This window comes from Eublepharis macularius, chromosome 8 (assembly GCF_028583425.1).
Source record: "Eublepharis macularius isolate TG4126 chromosome 8, MPM_Emac_v1.0, whole genome shotgun sequence".
Classification (NCBI taxonomy): domain Eukaryota; kingdom Metazoa; phylum Chordata; class Lepidosauria; order Squamata; family Eublepharidae; genus Eublepharis; species Eublepharis macularius.
The window spans coordinates 69,879,346-69,903,852 of record NC_072797.1 but is presented as its reverse complement, the minus strand read 5'-3'; the positions used below and the strand labels follow the sequence as shown (position 1 = coordinate 69,903,852).

At 41.0% G+C, this 24,507-nt stretch overlaps 1 protein-coding gene across 2 annotated transcripts in view; it reads right to left on the bottom strand.

Moving 5' to 3' along the window:
- Positions 1–24,507, bottom strand: part of KCNN2 (potassium calcium-activated channel subfamily N member 2) — a 106,816-nt gene that overhangs the window by 57,463 nt on the left and 24,846 nt on the right. For both annotated transcript variants that reach the window (XM_054986231.1, XM_054986232.1), the window contains exon 4: positions 18,767–19,185. In XM_054986231.1, coding sequence (XP_054842206.1) covers positions 18,767–19,185 — 419 coding nt within the window. The remainder of the gene's footprint in view (positions 1–18,766; positions 19,186–24,507) is intronic.

Sequence of the window (24,507 nt, the reverse complement as noted above, 5' to 3'; positions counted from 1 at the left end):
GGTGGCTGGAGAACTCCTGGAAATAAAATTGATCTTGAGGCCACAGAGATCAGTTGACTTGAAGAAAATGGCTGCTTTGGAGGGTGGACTCTATGGAATTATACCACGCTGATGTCCTTTTCCTCCCCAAATCCTGACTTATCCACACTTAACCCCCCAAATCTCCAGGAATTTCTCAACTTGAAGCTGGCAACCCTACTTTACAGGCATTCTTAAGCAAGTTAAAAGCCATACATAACATTTTGTTTCAGCTCCGCCTCTGATTGCCATTGCCTCTTCAAGGTTGCAACTAAGTACAAATTCACCCATTCCTGCTAATTAAGGTCTATTTGAAGATAACCACATTGGCCTATGCAAAACACTGTATATAGAATATTTTATATCCTGTCCAACTGATTTAGTGTTGATATGCGGCTTTCTCATACAAAACGCTATAGAAAACTGTAGGTGAGTTAACATCTAGTAAATGTGCATTTTGTCATTAAAAAAATAGCAGATATGTTTGGTAAATTGCCACCAAAATCAGGAAATATCTGGAAATGCAGTGAATTAATTTATATTTTTGCTGAGCTACATTCAATAGGTAAGAGAATATTACTTCTTGTACTACTTACAATGTCCTTAACCATCTCAGCCTTTTCTTGTTATGAGAGAGAGTGATTTGCTATGGTCTTTCAAAGGTCTCTTATCTGCTGGTGCCTGTATGCTTGAAGAAGAGTACATTTATTGAACAGTTGTCTTGTAGCCAGAAGATTCCCATTAACCTTATGTTCAGCCATGTGGCAAACCCCACACAATGCTTTGAAATGTGTGTCTCTTGACTTTTCTCTTTACTTCTTATCACAATGAGCAAAATATTTCTCTGCTGGAATAATAAATTCAATTAAATGAGTTCCATTTGTTCAAGATGGAAGACATTTCTTCCCTCAAGAAATTAAAATTGTTTCTGAAATAACCGCAATTAAATAAAAACTTAGTGGGGCCATAATTTCATAATCTTTTCCTAAACAAATATACTTAGGAAAAGAGATAAACATACCATTTAAGAAAACTAGAACATACAAGACTTCCAGATTGCTCACAAAGCAGACTTGAAGAAGTGAAAACATAACAGTTTGGTTGGAAACATACATAGATATTTTAAATATATATGCTTGATGGATAATCATCATCACTATAATTAATGTAACACTTTCAGTCTTGAAAGGATTCCACACACATTATCTTGTTGTAATTAATGCCAGAATATCATTCCCATATTGTACATGGGGATCTGAGGTTGAGAGAATGTGGCTTAGATAATGAGTTCATGGAAGCTACAAGACTTGAAGACAGGATCTAATAAATTACAGGTTTTTCTCTTAACTACTATGCTACATAAGCTCCCGGTGTGCTGGACAGGTGGGCCTGAAGATATGTAGTAAGAGAAAGGCAACCATATTTTTGCCTACTTTGCTATAAGGTTGGAATTTTGGTAGCGTTGCCAGTCATTAGTTGGCAACCAGAGGGAGAGGAAGGGAGCAGGGCTGGTGGGAATACCTGAAAGTGATATCATGTAACCAGTGTGATGCTGATGCCTGAATCCTAGAGCACTGCTTTGGTATCATACTGCTGATGTGATGTTAGTTCTGGGTATTTGGTGAAAATGACATCACACCAATGGCACACTGTCACTTAAAAAAAATATTTTTTTCCCCTGTCAGACCTCAGCAGGCTGGCATGCAACAGAGAAGGAAGCTGGGAGGTCTCCTGCTGAAGTGTGCGACCTGGTCTCCCTAGCTCTTGGCCCCCATGGCAGGGAGAGGTATGGACCCATTAAGGTAATTTGCCCTTGACGTCTCATAGATCTAACTGGCTTTCAGACAGCGTGAGGGGAGATGGCTGGCTGGTTTGACTACAGAGTCCTTAGCCTACAATGGGGATTTTTTTTCTGGCAGTTCACAGTAACACAAAAGTATCTTCTCCTGTCCCTGCTACCAAGACCTTTAGTTCGCCCAGATTTCAGGGGGATCAGCGGAAGGCTGAATGATACCTTGAGCACAAAAGGAGGAAAACAAATCCAACTGAATGCAACCTACAATTCATTTGAATTTCTAATCCGCTGCACTGATGGCAGCACATCCATGTGGACATTGCCTCCATTGTTACTTCATTGTCCAGGATAGTGGCCTCTAGATCATACTTTTGTCTATCAATTTTTGATACCTAAGGATATAGACAGGGTACTTGTCAAGTACTCTGTCACAACCTGTCCTTTTGTATTGTCGAAGGCTTTCACGGCCGGAGAACGATGGTTGTTGGGGATTTTCCGGGCTGTATTGCCGTGGTCTTGGCATTGTAGTTCCTGACGTTTCGCCAGCAGCTGTGGCTGGCATCTTCAGAGGTGTAGCACCAAAAGACGGATCGGTTTCGTTTTCTCAGCCATGCCGGACGCTCCTCTCGGCTGGTCCGGGAGGAAACGACCGGGCACCCTGACCGGGCGGCTGATCTGCAAGGATTAGCCCCCAGGACTCCCAGGGAGGGAGCCAGGGTCCGGGACGCGGCGGGAAGAACTCCCCGAAATCAATGCGGGGAGGGAATTGCCCGTTTGTCCCTATGGAGGCCGGCAGATGTGCGCGGCGCCTCGAGTGCCGCCGGGCAACGAGAAACGGCAAGTAAAAGAAACAGGCGGAAGCCTGTAAACAAGCGAATCCCTTCTGTTCTACAAGCGTTTGTGAAGGAGAGGTTGATCTGAAGAAGACTCGCTCTTCCCCTTCGTGGAGTTCCAGAATTTTGTTGGCGCCCCCCCCCCCAAAATGGCAGCAAAGAAGCAAAGTCCCGCTCTCGGTAAGTCAATCTCGGCCACCTTGCAGAAAGGGGAGTCGCTCGAAGAATTGGTGCGCAGGGCGGTGGTGGAAGCTATAAAACCCTTTGTTGACAAGCTGAACGAAACTGATCAAAGGGTGGGCTTAATTGAAAGCGAGGTGAAAACCATTAAGGCAGCAGCGGGGGGGGGGCAGAAAAGTCTGCTCTGGAAAGTGCGTCACTTGTGAAGGCTACAAAAAAGGAGTTGAAGTTGGTGGAGAACCAACTGATCGGGCTACAAGTGGAACGAACGCAGACAATTTTGCGTCTCCAAAACGTGAAAGAGGAGGAAAATGAGGATCTGTGGGATTTGGTCTCGGAACTACTGGCGACACCCGCGAGGACGACTAAAGAAGAGGTTAAAAGCGCCATTTTGGAGGTCCGTCGGGCTTCTTCAAAATATGCAACAAAGCGACAGTTGCCTCGTGAGATCATTATTGACTTTTCAACTAAAAAGATTCGGGACACCATCCTATATAACTCATACAATGCGGATTTGGACTTTATGGGTTTGAAAGTCAAGATTTTGAAGGACGTTCCATTTCTAGTCCGGAAACGGCGTTTTAAATATAAAAAGTTTGCAGCTCTTCTGAGGGACCATGGAATAAAGTACAAATGGTTATTCCCGGAAGGAATATGGTTCAGATATAAAGATCAGGCCTATAAGATATTATCAGAAGATCAACTAAAGGATTTTGAGAATAAAAACCCAGAATTCTGCTGCACCAAGAACGAAGAAAAGGAGGAGCCGGAGGGGGGGGGGAAGAGGAGAGCATTGCAACAGCAGTTGCACAGAGAGAATTGCGTCCGGGACCCAGAAGGGGGAGGAAAGTTTAATCAGAATTTGAAATGTTTATTCTCTGTATGATTAACCACTCCATCATTATTCTATGGAGCTATTTTTGTATTATGACAGTATGAAGGGAAACATTGAAGTGTAGTGTTTAGTGTTTGTAGTTCATTCCCCCCCCTTTTTCTTTTTCCACTCCCCTTTGTCCCTTCCCTCTTCCCTTTCCTTGTGATAGTCTGGTGTAGTGTTTTGTAGTTATAAAAAAAAAAAAAAAAAAAAAGAGGTGTAGCACCAAAAGACAGAGATCTCTCAGTGTCGAGAGATCTCTGTCTTTTGGTGCTACACCTCTGAAGATGCCAGCCACAGCTGCTGGCGAAACGTCAGGAACTACAATGCCAAGACCACGGCAATACAGCCCGGAAAACCCCCAACAACCAACCTGTCCTTTTGTTCCATGTACGTTTTCATTTGTGTGTCCAAGAATCTCATGGCCTGGCTTCGTAACACAGTAAACACTTGTGAAGAAGAACCGCCAACTACAATAGAATCTGTAAGGCTTCTTCTCAACAGGGGAGGGCAGGAGGGGCTTCTTTGATTCCCAGGATCTGGGGAATAACAGACCTGTTTCCAATTGTGCTGTTTCCAAAGAGGTCCAATTGGACCTGTTTCCAAAGTGCTAGAGATGGCTATGGTGAGCAGTTGCAAGTAGGGTGCAAATTCAATTGGTTTGGTTTGGTAATACTAAACTGGGGGGGGGATCAGAATTCAGGGAATACCAAATTCATTCTCCAGTTCAGTTCAGTAATACAGAGCAAACTCAGTAAAATTCGGCCATTGTTTCCTATGGGAAACTCAATTCAGAAATTTCCAGAGGCCTGGAAGGGTGTTTTGACTAAATTTCACCAAATTTGCAGGGAACCTACTCCTAACTATGACCCCCTCAAATTTCATGAAGACCCCCCCCCTCCCCAGAAGGTGACGTCAGCCACCTCCAATCTTCATTATTCCCTATGGGGAAAACCTACAACTAGCCTATCTTAAAAACACTTTTTAAAAGTTCTCACTTCACAACTCTCTTAGGATACCCCAAAAGGACACCCAAATGCCACTAGGTTAAGTTAACAAACTGGATCAAGCACCCCAACAAACACCCTCCCCCAGAAGAAGAACAACCAACAACAATTGAACACCTGAACAAACCAAACTTCTATGCTAACAGAAAACAGAACCAGCTAAAAACACCAACCAAACTTCTGTTAAGGAAGACCAACAACAGAGGAAAACAGCCCACCCCAGAAGAACAAGCAGCAAAATGAACAGTAGGTATTACCTACTGAATTTAGGTTTACCGAATTTATTTGGTAAAATTCAGTAAGTGCATTCTAAGAAACAGCAAAAAAAAAACACACACCCTGCTTCCCACCTTTTTACCAAATGGGAGGGGGAGAAGGGAGGGGGAATGATTACCAAATTTATTCAGTAATGCACATTTAGGTTTGGTGATACCGAATTTTACCAAATCAGGTAAAATTTGGTATTTTTTGCCAAATTTCAAACCCAAATTGCACATACCTAGTTGCAAGTGCACCTGAATTAAAACAAAGACCTTAATTCATTACAACCAACTTCATGGCCAGGCTAGGATCAATTCTGAAACTGTCTTCAGCACCTAGTTAATTATTTATGCTGGGATGGGGGAAGAAAGATAAACTGGAAGTGTGACTTTGTTGCTAACTTCTCCAGAAATATTAGAATTTTATTTGGGGGCTGGTCTTAGTCCCAGGATTTCTTTTAAAGGTCAGAAAAAAGCAGTGGATAAGAGTACATTTCTTCAATTTTAGCTGAAAGGCAAAGTGTACCCCTTCCTGGAACAGAAGGACTTGGTCCCTGTAGGATCAGATTTGGGCTACTGCATGACATGTTATATGAGGCAGCCTTGAAGGCTGTTTCACAATGGATCTAATTTTTTATTATGGTCCTTTCCACACATTTTGTAACTCATTTTTGGAAATTTTGTTGGAAAGAAAGTTATACATATTCTAAATAAATACAGAAATATGTTTTCCTGGCAGGTGTATATGCATGTATAAGTATTAGCTTTATTAAAGCTCAACTCTCATATTAGCTTTTAATGGATAAATGTTACATTAGAAGAGCTTCTGAATGGACTAACTTTTTGAATATTAGAAATAAACAAACAGGAGACCCACAAGGATTTGTAGGTGAGCATCTCATTTTCTATTCTTTCACTTTTCTAGCAGCCTCCATAATCTGTCCCCTTTCTCTGCTTCCTTCTCCACTTTCCATCCACCAGTCAACCCATCTTTATCTGCCTCCTCTCTTCAGTTTTCCTTTCTTCCCTTCCACTGTCAGCCTCTCTCCAGAAAAACTCTGGTCCAGTTGTATGGCGTAGGCTGAGCTAGGCCCACGTGCACAGTGAGGAACCAGCAAGGACTTGGGATGGTATTTCACATTTGCCTGTAACACCCACCCCACATGATTTCCTCTTTCCCTCCTCCTGGCAGTCCCCTGTAGAGATGGGCACGAACAGCAATACAAACAAAAAAAAGCCACGAACAGCCCAATCTGCTGTTCGCGAACAAGCTGTGTGTGAGGCCCCATTCTAAACAAACAGGTGGTCGTTGCAAGCCTCGATCATTGCTGTTCATCAAGCCAGACAGTCTGGCATCTGCAATCAATTCCCTTGGCAACTTAGGCAGGGATTGTCTGAACTCTGAACTCCTGCTGTTGCCCTGGAAACTCCAACATAAGCCCAATTTAGCTTGATAGGCAGGACTTCCTTTCAAGTGTGGAGCTCCAAATATGTTACAGCAAGGGAGCAAAGAGCAGGGGGGAGGGGGACTCCCAGCTCTGGCTTAGTTTGCAGACAGTGGAGAGGGAGAGAGTTGCTGTTGGCATTTTGATAGAGAGAGTGCATAGGAGCTTGAATTTTCTTTGTGTGTGGTGGGATAGGGATCTACCCCTTCAAGTTCCAGGGCTGCTACCAGGCTCTGGGCCAAGCTATTATTTATTATTGGTACCTTTCCTTCTGCCTGCTCAGGTAAGGTTTCTGGAAGTGGTGCGGTAGGGATCTTGACTTGGATGATGGCTGGAGGAGAGCCCGCTGGCCCCCAAGAACAGCCAACCACGAACATGTTCATGAACAGGGCCATGTTCGTGGTTGTTTGTGAGTCTCTGTTCGTGGATAGCAATGAACAACAAACATCATGTTTGTTTTTTTTCTGTTCGTGCCCATCTCTAGTCCCTTGCTCCCTTCTCTCCTTCACACCCACCAATCTACCTTTTATCTGCCTTCCATCTTTACCTATATTTATTTACTTCATTTATATCCAGTCTTTCTCCACAATGGGGACCCAAAGCAGCTTACATCATTGAACTCTCCTTCATTTTTTTTTACCACAACAACCCTGTTGAGCTGAAAGTATATGACTGGCAAAATCACACAGTAAATTTCTATGGCAGAGTGAAGATTTGAGCCTGAGTTTCCCAGATCTTAGCCTGAGACTCTAACCACTGCACCACATTGAATTTCATGGGGCAACTGCTGCTCTTGAACAGCAGAAAGGAGCTGGTCCTGAGTGAGTCATGTTATTCATGTAGTAGCAAGTTGCCCAGTGGCGGTGTTCCCAAACATTGTCTGCACAAGAATGACTCAGTTTCATACCTTATTCGACCTTCTTCCTCAACCAGACTTTTTAATTTTGCTTAAAGATATTCTCTGTGTGATTTTATAGCATGTGTTTTTAATCAGAATTATTTATACAGTTTAATAAGTTTAATATGAATTTAATAGTAAATTATAGTAGCTCAAATGTTTTGGTATGATTCCAATGAAGGCCAAACCAGCTTTGGTTAGGACTCCCCTGCTCTTACCCCTTCCTGTATCTCTCTCTCTTTTCTCTCTCTGCTGTCTCTAACAACAGTAAAGGCCACCTTTCCCACATGCCAATGAACACCCCATCCCTCTGATTATTTCCCTGCAAACCAGATTATCTCAAACTATACTCAGATTATACCTAAACTATATCCCAAACTATACTCAGAAATTAGCCTTTTTGGCTAACAATGACCCTCAGAGACCTCAGAACTAAACACTCCTGATTAGCCTGAATGTATTAGCTCCTGATCCCTACAAATGTATGTGTACGCTCAGAGCCAAGCTATAAGTGACGCCTGATACAAGTTGGACACTTGTCAGCTTCCCTCAAGTTTTGATGGGAAATGTAGGCGTCCTGGTCTTGCAGCTTGGCTCTCCATTTAATTGAAGTTTACAGAATGGCAATCTATGGGAGGGAGAACATGCGGTCGGGAGGGGAGTGCAGGCATCAGGCTCTCGCTGGGCGCACCCCTTCTCCTCCACTGGGTGTGTGTGTGTGGGGGGGAGGGGTTCTGTAAACTTCAATTAAATGAAGAGACAAGCTGTAAGATCAGGACGCCTACATTTCCCATCAAAACTTGAGGTAAGCTGACAAGTGTCCAATCTGTGTCAGATGTCATTGTAGCTTAGCTCTCAGTTGTAATCCTGAAAGCAACCCTGATGCAGGAGCCATGTTTCCTGATCACCTCCATGATTTCTCAGGCCATATGTTGTCTGGGATTGCAGGAGACAGAGAGGCCATGTTTGATATCAGACTGAGAAACTAAGATCAAATGGCAGCAACAGAAAAGCTGATTCACTGACTGGAAAGTAGCGAGGCTCTCCTGGGGCCTGGACACTACCTTGATGATAGGTGGACTATAGTAATGAAGTAAATATATAAATAAATAGTCCAAAGGCAAATTTGTTTGAAAAGTGTCTACATCAAGTGTACCACCATTCCTAGTTCAGGAAGAAAGGAATGTCACATGTTCTGACTCCTCAGAATGACAGCAAAAGCAGTTGTGAGATAGCGGTGGAGGCTGCTGTGCACGCGTATCTGCTACCCAGACCATTGCCTCACCTTATTTCATCATAGAGCTGGACATGAAAAACTTTATACAAATTAGGTAAACTTCACAGGGGCTATTAACTATTTTTTCAACAGAATATTGAGTACTCAGTTCAAAGTATATTTAGAGAACAGCCCAGTTCATTTATTTGTAAGCTACTATCTGACACAGAGCTAAGCATGCTTAACAGTAAAATACATTGAAGAAAATGGACTTCAACAGATGTAGTTGTCTGTCTACCTTAAACCAATGGCATTTGTGCTCCACTGTGATCCAGTGTATATTATTAAGTGGCAGCTTTTCAGTTAAAAAAAATGGACTTTGCTCTTCGCTTTTGTTTTATGTACCAGCATTTTGGGTGGCTCCTTTTTTTTTTTTTTGGTATGCAAACAGAAATGTCAATTTAATAAATTACTCTATCCTTATTTATGAACTGAGATCTTGAAGTGTAAATATTTAAACAGCAAAACAATTCTTTCATCTAATTAACATTTAAGCATTCTGAAATAAAAGCTTGAATAAAACAAAATTATTTGACCATTCCTTGCATTGGTACAGTCATAAATCAAAGTGATAATAGGCAATGTTTGATCACTTTTATAATGAATTTTTATGGCTAGTTTTACAACACTGAATAAATGTGATTACAAGTAATGTTCCAGTTTCAACCAAGCCAAAAGAAAATGAAAGATACTGGCTTTAGTGCACAGTGATTATAAAGACTGAATATTTCCCTTGTACTCTTTTTTGATGTTGTTTTGATAGATTAGTTTTTTTCTCCATAAACCTTGAAAATTTGTTTGCTTTATTTTAATTTCAAATTGATTCCATCAATCATACCGGAAAATCATTACAGTAGACAATTGTTTTTTCATATATTAAAAGTACAATACTCAAGGCTCTGATTAGTACTGTCTGTTTCTAAGCAATGGGTAACATAGGCATTCACTCAGAATGCAACTCTTGAAAACACTGAAGAAGAAAGGAAGCAAAAAGACACCAACCCCAAACTTCCTGTGGTTTGATGCCAGATGATTGCACTAGATACAAACAATGATAACCTTGTGATTAAGCCACTGCTGTTACTCTTTGGTAAAAATGATACTGCACACCACTGTGATCATCTTTTTAATTCAATGACCCTCCTGATGAATGTATTATTAATCTTTGTCATAAAGGAAGCAATATTTAAGTTGTTCATATAGCACATCTATCTTTTTGGTTAATTATACACAGTTTGAGGAGTTGTTATATGTACTCTCTGGTTGGAAATCTTAATATGAACTTTTACTTTATACCCTGAAAAAGCCTCACATGTGCAGGTACACAGAAGCACAAGTACCAATAACATCAGTGAATAGCAAAACCAGGAAGGTCAGCGCTCACACATCAAATAAAATTAGTATTACACTGAGATGTAAGAGAAATGATCAGCAATTACCCATTGTGAGCCAAATGGAATACAAGCCAATTTTGCTAGCCACTGTCATTTTCACAGATCTGCTTCTATGACTTCTGTTTGTTTCGTTCTTTCCATCCTGTGCTGAGGGCTCCTTTGTGAGAGGAAGACATAAGCACGCTCCCTGTAGCTTCTGATAAAAATTCAAGATCAAAAATATTTTAAAATAAGTAAATACAATGATGTACCTTGCGAAGATTTCTCACTATGTTTCACTGCACTTCACCTTTTAAATCTTGACTAATTAGTATCTTGAAACTGAAGCAAGTGACAATGATTTAATGTGTCAGTTTTGCAAGACATATAGCTTTAGGGAAAGATTAGCAGGAAATTCTCCATGCATCTCCAATTAATGTAAGGGAACAAGTTAAGAATCTGATTCCTCTAGCCTACTGCTCAAAAACATCTTCTAATATTTAGGAAATTCACAATTATTTACAGCGACAGGTTCAAATCTTCCCCAGTATATTCTTCATATGAAATTGGTGAAATGTAGATTTATTTCCCCCAAGGACTGTTCAGTCATCTATATATACAGCTTTATACTGCCTTCAAAAACACTGAACAGTAGTAAAAGTTTATCAGTTCAAACCTCTGTCAACCACTGGTTCAGCTGCAAGACTGAACCATTTTGATAATACCACAGCACTCCACAGATCAATTTACAGAATAATAAATTAAAATCAGTCACAGACGACACAATGATCCCCTGTATCATCCAAACAATTTGATTAGATTTTTGTTTTAAAATACCAAATTTTGGCTGATTCAGTGAAATTTGGGTATTCTGGATCAAACTAGATTTAGTATTCTGAATTTTTTAACCAAATTAATTGTAGGTTCCTGCAAATTTGGTGAAGTTCGCTTGAAAAATGAACCAGATAGTCCCCAGACTGATTTTCCAATAGGAAACAATGGCTGAATTTTACTGAATTTCTCCTATATTACTGAATCAATCTAGCAAATCAATTCTGTATTGAGGGAATACCAAATTCTCTTTTTGGTTCAGTATTCCTCACCCAGATTTACCAAAAAAAAATTGTGCACACTCCTACACAGGAACTTCTTAGAGCTAAACTACACAAGACCAATTACACAAGGATGCTCAAGTGAAAGGAGACACAATGTTAGTTGGGAAGTGTAGTTTGAATGTCACCTCTCTCTACAGAGCCAGCAAAGATCACTCTTCAGAGGGCTTGTTAATAATTGACAGAGCCTTCCAGGAGGCAAAGAGGAAATTTACAAACCCTCTGAGGAATGATCTTTGCTGGCTGGGTAAAGAGGTGAAATTAACAAACTCTCTGAGGAGCGATCTTTGCTGGCTCTATAGAAAGAGGCGACATTCAAACTATGCTTCCTGGCTTACATTGCGTCTCCCTTGAGTGTCCTCGTGTAATTTGTCTTGTGTAGTTGAGCTCTTTGGCATACAAAACCTGCCTTCTCTACATCAGTCCACGTGTCAGCTACAATCTTGGTACTCAAAAACAGGTTAGCATTTGGATCAAATATTAGAGTGGGCCAATGGTAGTGGTAGAAGTGAGCATGTATGGTATATCAGGATAAAGTTTAGCTGAGGTACTGGAGTGATACCATAATGATACATTTCACATATTTTAAAAATATTTTGCATAGACTTCATTTTCTTTGAGGCTGAGACAAAACACATTTTCTCTCAAATATCAAAGATAATGGGTAGGCTCCTAAAGTACTGTTGGTAAAAAGGAAAGAATGTGGATCTTTTTGCCACACTTCCTTATTCTCCAGTGCTACATTCCAACCCTAGAAAATAGATTCTTGGACTAACAGCTTTGCTGACAGAAAGGCAGGAAAGGATGTTTTTGTTCCCTTCCCCATCACAGAGCCCCAATCCATATGGCCGTTACTCCACCTAAGTTCAGCAGTCTAATTTCTGGAAGATGGAAAGGACTGCTGCGGAGAAAGTGGAACATGGCAAAGATCCATGTTCTTTTCTCTGCTGGTACTTAGGATCCAAACAAATATAAATAAAGTATAATTTGTATTGTCGAAGGCTTTCACGGCCGGAGAACGATGGTTGTTGGGGGTTTTCCGGGCTGTCTTGCCGTGGTCTTGGCATTGTAGTTCCTGACGTTTCGCCAGCAGCTGTGGCTGGCATCTTCAGAGGTGTAGCACCAAAAGACAGAGATCTCTCAGTGTCACAGTGTGGAAAAGATGTAGGTCATTGTATCTACTCAGGAGGGGTGGGGTTGAGCTGAGTCATTCTGTAAGAGTTTCCCAGGGTGTGGAATGCTAATGGCGGGAGGCTTCACTGTATCCCGAGGCGGTTCTTTTGCATATGGATTGGTGCTTGATGTGCTAATCTTCTCTGCAGGGCTATTGTCGGGTGTGGAGTGTTTTGTTGGCCTGGTGTTTTTCAGAACTGGAGCCCATGCTCTGTTCATTCTTAAGGTTTCTTCTTTCCTGTTGAAGTTTTGCTTATGCTTGTGAATTTCAATGGCTTCCCTGTGCAGTCTGACAAAGTAGTTGGAAGTGTTGTCCAGTATTTTGGTGTCCTGGAATAAGATACTGTGCCCTGTTTGAGTTAGGCTATGTTCAGCCACTGCTGATTTTTCAGGCTGTCCAAGTCTGCAGTGTCTTTCATGTTCTTTTATTCTTGTCTGGATGCTACGCTTTGTGGTCCCGATGTAAACTTGTCCACAGCTGCAGGGTATACGGTATACTCCTGCAGAGGTGAGGGGATCTCTGCTGTCTTTTGCTGATCGTAGCATCTGTTGTATTTTTCGGGTGGGTCTGAATACTGCTTGAAGGTTATGCTTTTTCATAAGCTTTCCCATCTGATCAGTAATTCCTTTGATATATGGCAAAAACACTTTTCCTGTGGGAGACTGTTTTTCTTTGGTTGTTTGATTCATCCTGGGTTTGATTGCTCTTCGGATTTCATTTCTGGAGTAGCCATTTGCCTGAAGTGCGTGGTTTAGATGATTAATTTCCTCATTGAGAAAGCGCGGCTCACATATCCGTCTTGCACGATCCACTAATGTTTTCATTATGCCTCTTTTCTGTCGGGGGTGGTGATTGGAGTTTTTGTGTAAGTACCGATCAGTGTGAGTTGGTTTCCTGTAGACCTTGTGACCTAACTGAAAGTTTGCTTTGCGGATGACCAAGGTATCCAGGAATGAGAGTTTTCCCTCACTCGACAATGCACGCATTGTCATCAATCTGACAGACCGTCAACTCTCACCAGAAGAAACCTCCATCTTGGCAAAGGGAGGAAACTTTGCAGTCACCCCCACCAGAATTCCTGTGGAAGACATCATTGCAAATGTAGAAGCTGCCATCCGTCATCTACCTGAAGAGGAAGCTGAGGAAATAAGAGGAGAGACAGCCAGGATTCTACGAAAGGCAAAGCTTCCCACCAGCAATATAACACGCAAGGAGAGAAATGCCATCAAGACCCTCAATGCAGATCCAGACATCATCATTCTACCAGCTGATAAAGGCAATGCTACAGTGATCATGAAAACGGAGGAATACAAAAAGAAGATTAAGGAACTCCTGGACCCCTCCACCTACAAAAAACTAAAACGAGATCCCACTTGCAAAATCACCAGGCTAACAAATGCGCTGATCAAGAATTCCTCACTACATCCCGACACGCACAGCAAACTATGCAAGACAGAAGCACAGCCACCTAGACTATATGGACTCCCCAAAATACATAAAGATTCAGTCCCACTCCGACCCATTGTGAGTGCCATTGGTTCACCGACATATGAATTAGCTAGACATCTGGCAGATCTCCTGCAGGACCACATCGGGAAAACCTCGTCTTACATCAAAGATTCAGCAGATTTCATCAACAAAATCAGTTCTCTGAAACTCAATCCACAAGACATACTTGTCAGTTTTGATGTTGTATCCCTGTTCACCAAGGTTCCAGTAAAAGACACTATTGCACTGATTAATCAGATTTTCCCAGAGGATGTAACAGCCTTATTCCATCATTGTCTGACAACCAGTTACTTCCAATGGGACAACGAATTCTATGAACAGATGGATGGGGTGGCCATGGGGAGCCCACTCAGCCCAGTTATAGCAAACTTCTACATGGAACATTTTGAAAAAACAGCTCTAGAATCAGCACCCCACAAACCCAGTGTATGGTTCCGGTTTGTGGATGATACATTCATCATTTGGAGCCATGGGGAGGAAGAATTGATGGAGTTTTTGAATCATCTCAACAACATCCACCTGAACATACAATTCACAATGGAGAAAGAAAGTGAGGGAAAACTCTCATTCCTGGATACCTTGGTCATCCGCAAAGCAAACTTTCAGTTAGGTCACAAGGTCTACAGGAAACCAACTCACACTGATCGGTACTTACACAAAAACTCCAATCACCACCCCCGACAGAAAAGAGGCATAATGAAAACATTAGTGGATCGTGCAAGACGGATATGTGAGCCGCGCTTTCTCAATGAGGAAATTAATCATCTAAACCACGCACTTCAGGCAAATGGCTACTCCAGAAATGAAATCCGAAGAGCAATCAAACCCAGGATGAATCAAACAACCAAAGAAAAACAGTCTCCCACAGGAAAAGTGTTTTTGCCATATATCAAAGGAATTACTGATCAGATGGGAAAGCTTATGAAAAAGCATAACCTTCAAGCAGTATTCAGACCCACCCGAAAAATACAACAGATGCTACGATCAGCAAAAGACAGCAGAGATCCCCTCACCTCTGCAGGAGTATACCGTATACCCTGCAGCTGTGGACAAGTTTACATCGGGACCACAAAGCGTAGCATCCAGACAAGAATAAAAGAACATGAAAGACACTGCAGACTTGGACAGCCTGAAAAATCAGCAGTGGCTGAACATAGCCTAACTCAAACAGGGCACAGTATCTTATTCCAGGACACCAAAATACTGGACAACACTTCCAACTACTTTGTCAGACTGCACAGGGAAGCCATTGAAATTCACAAGCATAAGCAAAACTTCAACAGGAAAGAAGAAACCTTAAGAATGAACAGAGCATGGGCTCCAGTTCTGAAAAACACCAGGCCAACAAAACACTCCACACCCGACAATAGCCCTGCAGAGAAGATTAGCACATCAAGCACCAATCCATATGCAAAAGAACCGCCTCGGGATACAGTGAAGCCTCCCGCCATTAGCATTCCACACCCTGGGAAACTCTTACAGAATGACTCAGCTCAACCCCACCCCTCCTGAGTAGATACAATGACCTACATCTTTTCCACACTGTGACACTGAGAGATCTCTGTCTTTTGGTGCTACACCTCTGAAGATGCCAGCCACAGCTGCTGGCGAAACGTCAGGAACTACAATGCCAAGACCACGGCAAGACAGCCCGGAAAACCCCCAACAACCAAAGTATAATTTATTTAAATTGTCTGGGTTTTATAAAGAAAATGTATGATCAGAGTATGCTATTAAATGATCTTGCTTAAATCAGAAGGGGTGGGACATCAAGACTGATAGTATCTGTAAGAGAACTCCCCCCGCCCCATATACAGAGCTAGTGTTCTCGTGTCATAGGCTTTCTCCTGAGACTCTAGTTCTAGGGCTCATTCTCAGGATGGAAGGCAGCAGGCTGAACTCTCAGGGCCATCTAACATACTTCATGGTTTAATACCAATATGTATGCCTGTTTGTGCTAACAGCTACATATGTAAACAGGTGTGGGAAAGCAATAATTGGGTGGTAATAGCTCATGTAGTATATTTAGTGCATAGTTATTTCCATGTTATTTGTGCGTGTCATTAGTAGTTATACTTGAACACACACTGGTTTGACTCATGTCCTGCTCACTGGTTGCAAGCAGGAAGCCAACTGTTTAGTGAGTTGTTTGGACATGTCTGAATTAATTTGCATGTATCTGTTTGAATTATTATGACGATTTTCCTCTCCAACTAAGCTCTGCCACTCTTCCCCTTCCTGGTTTGCTACCAACTTGGATTTTTAAGAGGGACATTGTAAAACGAAAAATAAATTGTGCTTGATATTTTTGAATTGACACTTACAACTTAGTGTGTCTGTGTGTCTACTCATAAACCTGGCTAATCTTGCGGTCATTTCTTACAATCTCTTCTCGTATAGATACCAAGAAATGCACAGGCACAAACAGCTACATAGTCGAGCCAAAGCCAGACATTTAAAGGATGCATCTAATTCTGCAGGTGCAAAAAGTGTATGAACTGCAAATTATTCTATGCTCTATGATTTAATGACAGGAACACCATTATTCTGGTAAAAGTTACAATGACTAAGCAGCTACAAAGACAGTGATGTGTTTGAGATGGGCTTCGCCAGAGAATCTTGAGGTGGCCAGATGAAGAACTCAACTGAGTTCCAACAAAGTATGTTCACCCTGTGATCATGTTCCTGTTGAAGTTTGGAGCAAGCCCACTGGTGAACAGTTCATCTCTTGAAAGCCACACGATAGTCACAACACACTTGCAGACTTTGTAAGGTACAATTCTTATTAGTGTACAGTTTACAGTACTGAAAAGATACCTTTTTCCTATTTGTGCAAAGATGTGTCAAACAACTGGATTAGAAAAATTGCATTTTTAAAAAGTTTATCTGAGAGCTGGACTAGACAAGACAAATTACACAAGGCTATGCGAGTGTCTAGAATCATGTCTGTTCCTAACTGCCCATGTCCATTTTACTCTGGGTGAACACGAATCCTGTAGCCCTAGTCCATGCACGTGTTGGGTAACTGGTGTTGTCACAGTTGCAAGTATCCATGGTCATAATCAGCAAGTCACCATTGCAGAGCATTGATTTTGGGTGGTTTCCATTTCCTTCCCCCCTCTTTTTGCCCTTAGATCCAATGGACACCCAAACTGTTATGCTTTTAATCTGGCATGTTTTAAATTCTTCTGTTTTCTAGTTGATGCCACCACCTCCATACTCCTTCCTGCACCCTCCTTCCTCCTTAACTTCCTCCTCCTCCTCTCCATGCAGCATCTTTGGTTGGGATAAGGAGGAGGTGAGAAGAAAGATTGTGGCAACACAGTTAAGCAGCTGAGCAAAAGTTCTGAAACATGCCTGATACATGAACCTGAAGAGAAGAGAGTGGGGGGGTACTGATTTTCCAGTTCAGCTTGGTAATATAGAGCAAATCAGGTAAAATTTGGCCATTGTTTCTAATGGGAAATGTAATTTGGGGCTTTCCAGGGGTCTGGGGGGGGGCATTTTAGGACCGAATTTTACAAAATTTTCTGGGGACCTACTCCTAACTATTCTCTAAAGACCCTCCAGTTTTCATGAAGATTTGTCTTTGGAAGGCCATTTTATGGGCCCCCAAAGAAGGTGTCCCCAGCCACCTCCAATCTCCATTATTTCCTATGGGGAAAACTATGGGAGCTATCTAGGGGGCTGGGGTGGCACTTTGTAAGCAAAATCCACAGAATTTGCATGGGACATACTCCTAACTGTCCTCTAAAGACTCTCCAAATTTCAAGGAGATTGGACCCTGGGAAACTCATGATCTATGTGTTTCTGCAGTTGCTGTCAGTTTTTCCCCGCAATAGGAACAAAAGGGGGGCACCTTCTTTGGGGGGGCATAACATGGTCCCCCATGATCCAATCTTCATGAAACTTGGGGGGTTGTTAGAGGATAGTTAGGAGTAGGTTTCCTGCAAATATAGTGGATTTTGCTTTCAAAATGCCACCCCCAGCCTCCTGAATAGCCCCCACAATTTTCCCCATAGGGAATTATGGAGAATGGAGGTGGCTGAGGACAAACAGGCAGGAAAGAGTTGATTCTGGCTGACAGCAAGAAACACTGCCATGGCTCCGGAAGTGGAGATTCCCTACCCCACTTTGCATAGATCCCCCCCCTTCCTGGCAGGCCTAGCTGCAGGATCTCAGCGTAGGTATGGAATCCCTGTTTTTACCCCCCCCCCCCCGGAAACCCGGCGAGGTTTTTCCCCTGATACATCCAATTGAGTAAACAAGTATCCCTTTCAGAAAAGCTACAGAGGAAGGTTTGAGAATGCACAGAGAAGTTGCATAATGGGAGACCATCCCTTGTCTGGAAGGAATGGGGAAGAAACCCATGCCAGTTCAAGCATGGGGAGTGAATACAGTGTGATCACTGTGTGTGAGTGGACAGGAAAGCAACAGGGAAACATGTGTAAGTGTGTTCATGTGCCGTACATGGGTAGTTTGTCTCGTGTAGTTTTGCTCTGAGTTTCCATATGTTGTTCCATAATATATTCTGCTCCACTGCAATCCCTTTATGTATTTTTCATTGGTATGTTCGTATAGTCAGCACTTTTACCACTGTGAGAGCAGAATCCATCACCATTGGGCACATTTCGTCAAGTGTCCCAGTAACCTGTCCATCATGCCTTTAACCAACATTTCACTATCATTAAAAATAATTCTCTTCCAGAAAATATTGAAAATCCCATATGATGAAGTGAGGATAAAATCTACCAGCACAGATGAAAAGAGCATTTGTTCAGCATCTTGAGATGTTATAGTAAGATAATATAGTTTAAAAGAATCAGAAGAAATGAAAGAAATATGAACAGAAAAGGCATAGAACACAAAACAGTGAACACCCAGGGAAATGTAATCAGGGCTCAGGGAACTAGTGTACCTTATTAACTTTACTACTACGGACATTGGTGGCAGTGATCTATTACAAGAAATATAGTTGGGCCATGTACATGTTTTTAAAAACAGAGGCTTACCTTTCACAAGCTCTGACAGTCCATGCAGCAATTATCCATAAGGAGATACTAAAAACCAAGAGTACAGTTCCTGGACATATTGTCATTAGAGTCTTCATAACAAAACGAGTATTGAAGTTTATTTTATTTAGTGCTCCAATGCTTCTAGATGAGGCATCAGTGAAAAGTTTGCTATGTAAAAGCATAACTCTGGCAATAAGATATAGTCGTAAGAACATTGGTATGGATAAAATAATATCCACGTCAGCTATTGTCGTAGATGGAGTATAGGAGAAGGCAAGCCGGGCTGTCCATGTGAATGTATAGTTGCCAGGGATAGGATGTATAGCACATACCAAGATTTCCAAGCAGATGAAGAAAATGCGCTCGTAAGTCATGGCTATTCTCCAGTCATCTGCTCCATTGTCCACCATAAACAACTGCAAAAGCAACACACAAGGTCAGTATTAGTGAAATACTAGCAGGACTTCCACACACACAAAATTATCAGTAATACGTAGAGAGGTAAACTTTAAAACATTAAATAAAGTCTTCAAATTTTACATAAACTAAAGTTTAGGAGTACATTTATCATAATTTGAAATGAAAAGTGAAATATATATTGCTGGGATTCTTCTTTGGCCAGGTTTCATGTTACTTGCTCAGATGTTATCAACCTCTTTCAGTATTAATTACTGATTTAAATCTTATGCTCACTAAGGTATGGACACTAACTCACCCTTGAGTTGAATAAGGACTTCAGGATTTTTATCTCATTAACAAGTGCCATCCTAAGCAGAGTTATTCCAGTCTCAGCTCATTTATTTCAGTGGGCTCAGACTGGAGTAAGTCTGTTTACAGTTACACTGTATGAGTATCTACCCATTACAGTTCTTAACTAGCTTAGGACAACTGCTGAACAGTCAATGTATTTTTATTGATTAGACCAGAATGTTATGTAATTATATTTCACCCTGTTGTTACTGCATTTCAGTGACCATTGAATCTGCTGTTTGTTTTTACCCCTACATGCCATGATTGCATAGCGAGGATCTACTTGCTGCATCTGAAGAAGTGGGGGTTAATCCATGAAGTTAATGATGGAAAAACCTTTGGTTAGTCTTTAGGGAATAAAGACTCTTGTTTATATTTGTCTGTTAGACATGACTTCAATACATGGTCCATGACTGTTCAGTATCTACGGTTATGTGCCTCGCACAAAGGCATGAAAGCATGTTCTGAATCTAAACCACAGTGGACCCCAGGCCATTAAGATATGCTTTGTAGCAAGGACGATTCTACAGAGCTATTATATACTATTTAGGAGTGAGGAAAATCTTGTAATGCTTCGACTGCACTGTAATGCCAGTTAGCAGCACAGGACTACAAGAACAGTACTTCTCATGCAAAGCAATACACTGGCAGTTTAAAGTTCTCTAGCAATGCAAGCACAGATCAACTGAATTGAAATAAATCAGCTTGCAGCAGTGCCTGTTGTTGTGTAGAAGTATATAAACATAACATAAATGCAACGAGTAAAGTTGGTATAAGTAAAGAAATCACATTAGTGAACACTGTTAAGGTTGCTCAAATGAAAATTACACTATCATATTAACTCTAAGCCCGCTGTCTAGAAGTGTCTGTTCAGGCCTTCATTTCTTGCATGGTACTCATACAGATCTTTGTGCTGATGCCAAGACAGGAACAAAAGTTTAGAACCTTTCTCCTGACATCTAGTTTTCTATGTTCAGGGACTTTTAAAAACAAATGTCATGTGAGCTGTCTGAAATGGTACAGCTGAGACAGAGACTGACCACAACAGTGAGCATTAGGGTTTAGTTTTAAAAGCTGCATGGAAATAAATGAACTGAGTTCACATAACAGACATTAAAAATTAATCTTAGGAATCACTCAAGCAAAAAAAAATATTTAAATGCTCAGCAAAGAAAATGAGATTAAAAAAACCTTTAACATCTCAGTATGGGATATGAATCAAGAGGACACAATCATTTATATTTTATTAAGATAGGAATGCCATCATTCTCATTAGGAGGTCAAATAAAGCACACATTCCCTCTGTTAGTTTTAATATGATGCTTTATGTACCATCAAAGTAACAGTCTAGAAACTCAAGAATATATTAATTCAGAATAATTAATTAGAATTAACTAATATCATGCATTCATCACACATTTGCAAAGTGGTCTCTAGGCAATGAAAATTTATTTATGCCACAATAAATTTAGCAGCTGAAAAATCTTTTCTGCAGCAGACTAAAAGGTTACCTCTCTGGAATTCAGTATTATGCGCTCACACTCAATAATACTGATTAGAATCAGTACAATACACATAACTGTACATGGAAGGACTAGGGAAAACTACAGTGTTGGATCACTCCTGGCAGCAGGTTTGTAGTGTGCGCTAAGTGATAACTTATCTGCATTGAACAATTTTTTAGCATGGTCCTTTATTGCAAAAGATACCAGAGAAGGACAAGAGGGAAAAAGCTCCTCTTGGAAGGCATTAGATTATATTTCTTTTGTAAAGTTTTATGAAAGAAGGGGATGGGGATATCTAGTAGGGCTGCCAGGTCCCTGGTGAGGGTAGGGGATCCTGTGCTGCCAGTCTCCCCCACCCCCCACTCACCTGGCTGGTGTGAGGAAAAGGTCCTGGGGGGTGGTTCCAGGGGCAAAAAACCCCTCCCAGACCAGTGCACAGAAGGCATGCTCCCACCGGTCATGTCGACCCTCCTTAAGGGACTTCCTTAAGTGAAATCATCACTCCCACCGACAGGCATGATCTGACACTTCACAGGGACCAATTTGGGACCCTGTGGAGCATGGGAGCATGCCCACTGCTGGGTGTGATGACATCACTTCTGGAAGTGATGACACTGTGTCCTGCCAGGAGTGTGCACATGCTTTGTGTGTACACAAGAAGATCATTTACAGTGCAATTCTACAGTGCAGAAGTGATGACATCACTTCTGGAAGTGATGACACTGTGTCCTGCCAGGAGTGTGCACATGCTTTGTGTGTACACAAGAAGATCATTTACAGTGCAATTCTAAGCAGAGTTACTGCTTAGTTACATTGAAATCAATGGGCTTAGATTGGAGGAACTCTTCTTAGGATTTTACGGTAAGGTCAGTGGCAGTTTTCCCTCTCCTGCCAGGATGGTAAGGGGACTTGGCAACCCTAATGTCTAGCAACATGTCTGCCTAAAAAGGCGGCATTGCCCAGGTACCTGCCTTAGCAAATTGAATTTTAGAAGGCAGTGAGTAACTTTCATTTCAATGATGGAAGTGGTAAGCCTAGAATGGATGATAGCACTCTACTAATGTAAGCAAAGGGTGACACAATGTTTTACAACTGTTCTTAGGATGATGGCTTCTACAACAACTTCTTAAATCTAATCTGTACTGTCATATTGTGTCTTGTGATTATGTAACACTCTGGAAACGGCTTATGGTGAAAAGGGTGGTTTCATAAAGAGACAGTGAAATGCAAATAAAATGAAGATACAACAAAGTTTACGCTTTTCGGGTTAGAAATTTTTGTGCACTTTGACAAAGTGTAGCTCATCACAGCTCACTTATTTTCAGAAATACATTAAAATATATTTAAGGGTAAAACAATACTTTATCAATGTAATTTTAACCATGTACAAAATGCCTCTGCCATCGTATCAGATTATTGCTACCAATACAAAAAAGTGTTGGATTTGAACTTGCATGAATTAAGTGTCTGTACTGTCTCATTTATGCACTTACTGAGTAGCCCTCAGCAAGCCAGTCTAATAGCTTCAGTTACTCGTCTATAAAATGGGACTGTACATTAGTTACCTTATGGTAGTAACACAGTTAAATAGCAAATGCTTACTGTCTTGGATCTAGATAAGCACATGCAGAATGCTTCTCTCTGAACAGATCCTTCCTGCCCGCTCTTCAAGTTGCAGCCTCCTATACACCTCAAAAATATATAACCCCTAAGGATTGGGAGGAGCCATAAGAACAGCATAGGAAGTATTTTGTTTGTGATACAGAGGAAGCTGCAGGTGAAAGGAGGAATTAATGAAAATCAGTCTTCAATCTTACATGACACAAATCATTCACACAAGTGTAGGGGATAGGAGTAACTTGTTCTTTTCTAAAAAAAGATCATCTGAAACGTTGCTACTCACAAAGAAAATCCTTTTTAAACTATGACCAATGAATAGCTTGCAGACTACATAAACTGGAACCATCATCTGAGTTTTTATGATTGAATTGTATGTTATTTATGATTTTAATGTAAATTTTAATGTACCTTTTAATATATTGTTATTCACTCTGAGCTCGTTTTCAGAGAGAGCAGGCTAAAAGCCGAATAAATCAAATTGAATCAAATTGAATATATTTATTCCCTGCCTCTGTGCTATCTGTGCAAATGGTGATTTCCAGAAATACTTAAAAATATATAATAAACAAAATATTAAACAACATTAATAAAATCAGTAGCAATAAACTAACAATAACCAATGCCAATACAATAAAACCTCTAAAACCTCTATGGAGCAGCAATGATATAACACTGGACCAAGCAAGAATTTTAAAAGATCATGCAGCAATTCATAAAAGGCAGGATGAAGGAGGGAGTGCAAAGAAAGACGATCAAACACCATAAAGAACTCTATAACACAACCATCAATAAAAATTAAAGGTTTGGGATAAAGAAGTGTTTTTACTCAGCACTTACAGACAAGAGTCCCGGGGACAGGCAAATTGATTCAGGGAGAGCTTTCTGCAATTTAGGTGCCATAACAAACAATGCCCTGTTCCTAGTAGGTATACACCTCTCCTCAGACAATAATTACAGCTGGGTCTGCACATATGGGACAAGGCAATCTCTCAAATGACCAGACCATTCAGGGCTTCTGCTTGCTTATGTGAATCTTGAACTACACACACGAGCAAAAATTATGAACTGAACTGATATTTAGTTTAAGGAATTTTGATCAATTTGAATATCCACGTTGCTACAAGAAGCATATTATACGACTCTCATAACCGCATTTGTATAACCTGAAAGCTTCTTTATTATGAACATCTTTTTCTTCTTCTAAATTTCCCTTGGCACACTCTACACTGCTCAGTGCCAACCTCTCACAGTTATTATCTATTCTGGATAAAATGCAAGAGCCACAATGAGACTGAGTGGAGGGAAGGAAAACCGTTTCACTCTAATTACATTTTGTATACATTGTTGTCAATTCAGGGTTTTGACGTGCTGGACCAGGTGAAAGTATAGTTTGTTCCTTGAGTTAACCAGTTAAACTTCTGACTTTATAACAGCAGGGCATGCCAGTGTACACAAAAAACAATAAAAATAGCGTTTAGCATGGGGTTTATATTGCAGCTAAGAAGAAATCATTTCAAGTTATGGCACTTTCTTGCATATTGAGTTCAGTTCATTTGTATATAGACTTTGAAATAGTTTTGCAGTTATCAAGTTTTCTGAAAATAGTACTGGCTGATTTATTTTTCATATCAGGAGAGCAGCAATCCATTATTTGTAAGTATGCATTCAACCTGTGATTTTGCATTAAAATCAAGTGAAGTTCTGTGAACTCTTTGACAGCCCTGCTCCAATTTCTCTCCTGTTTGTAACTGGACACTCTCTGTATTCTCCATTTCCTGTCCTGAATTGTAGTATAATATTAATGGGCAACATTCAACACTATTAGTTAGCTTCAGGTTCAACCCGTCCAGTGCAGCTCAGAAG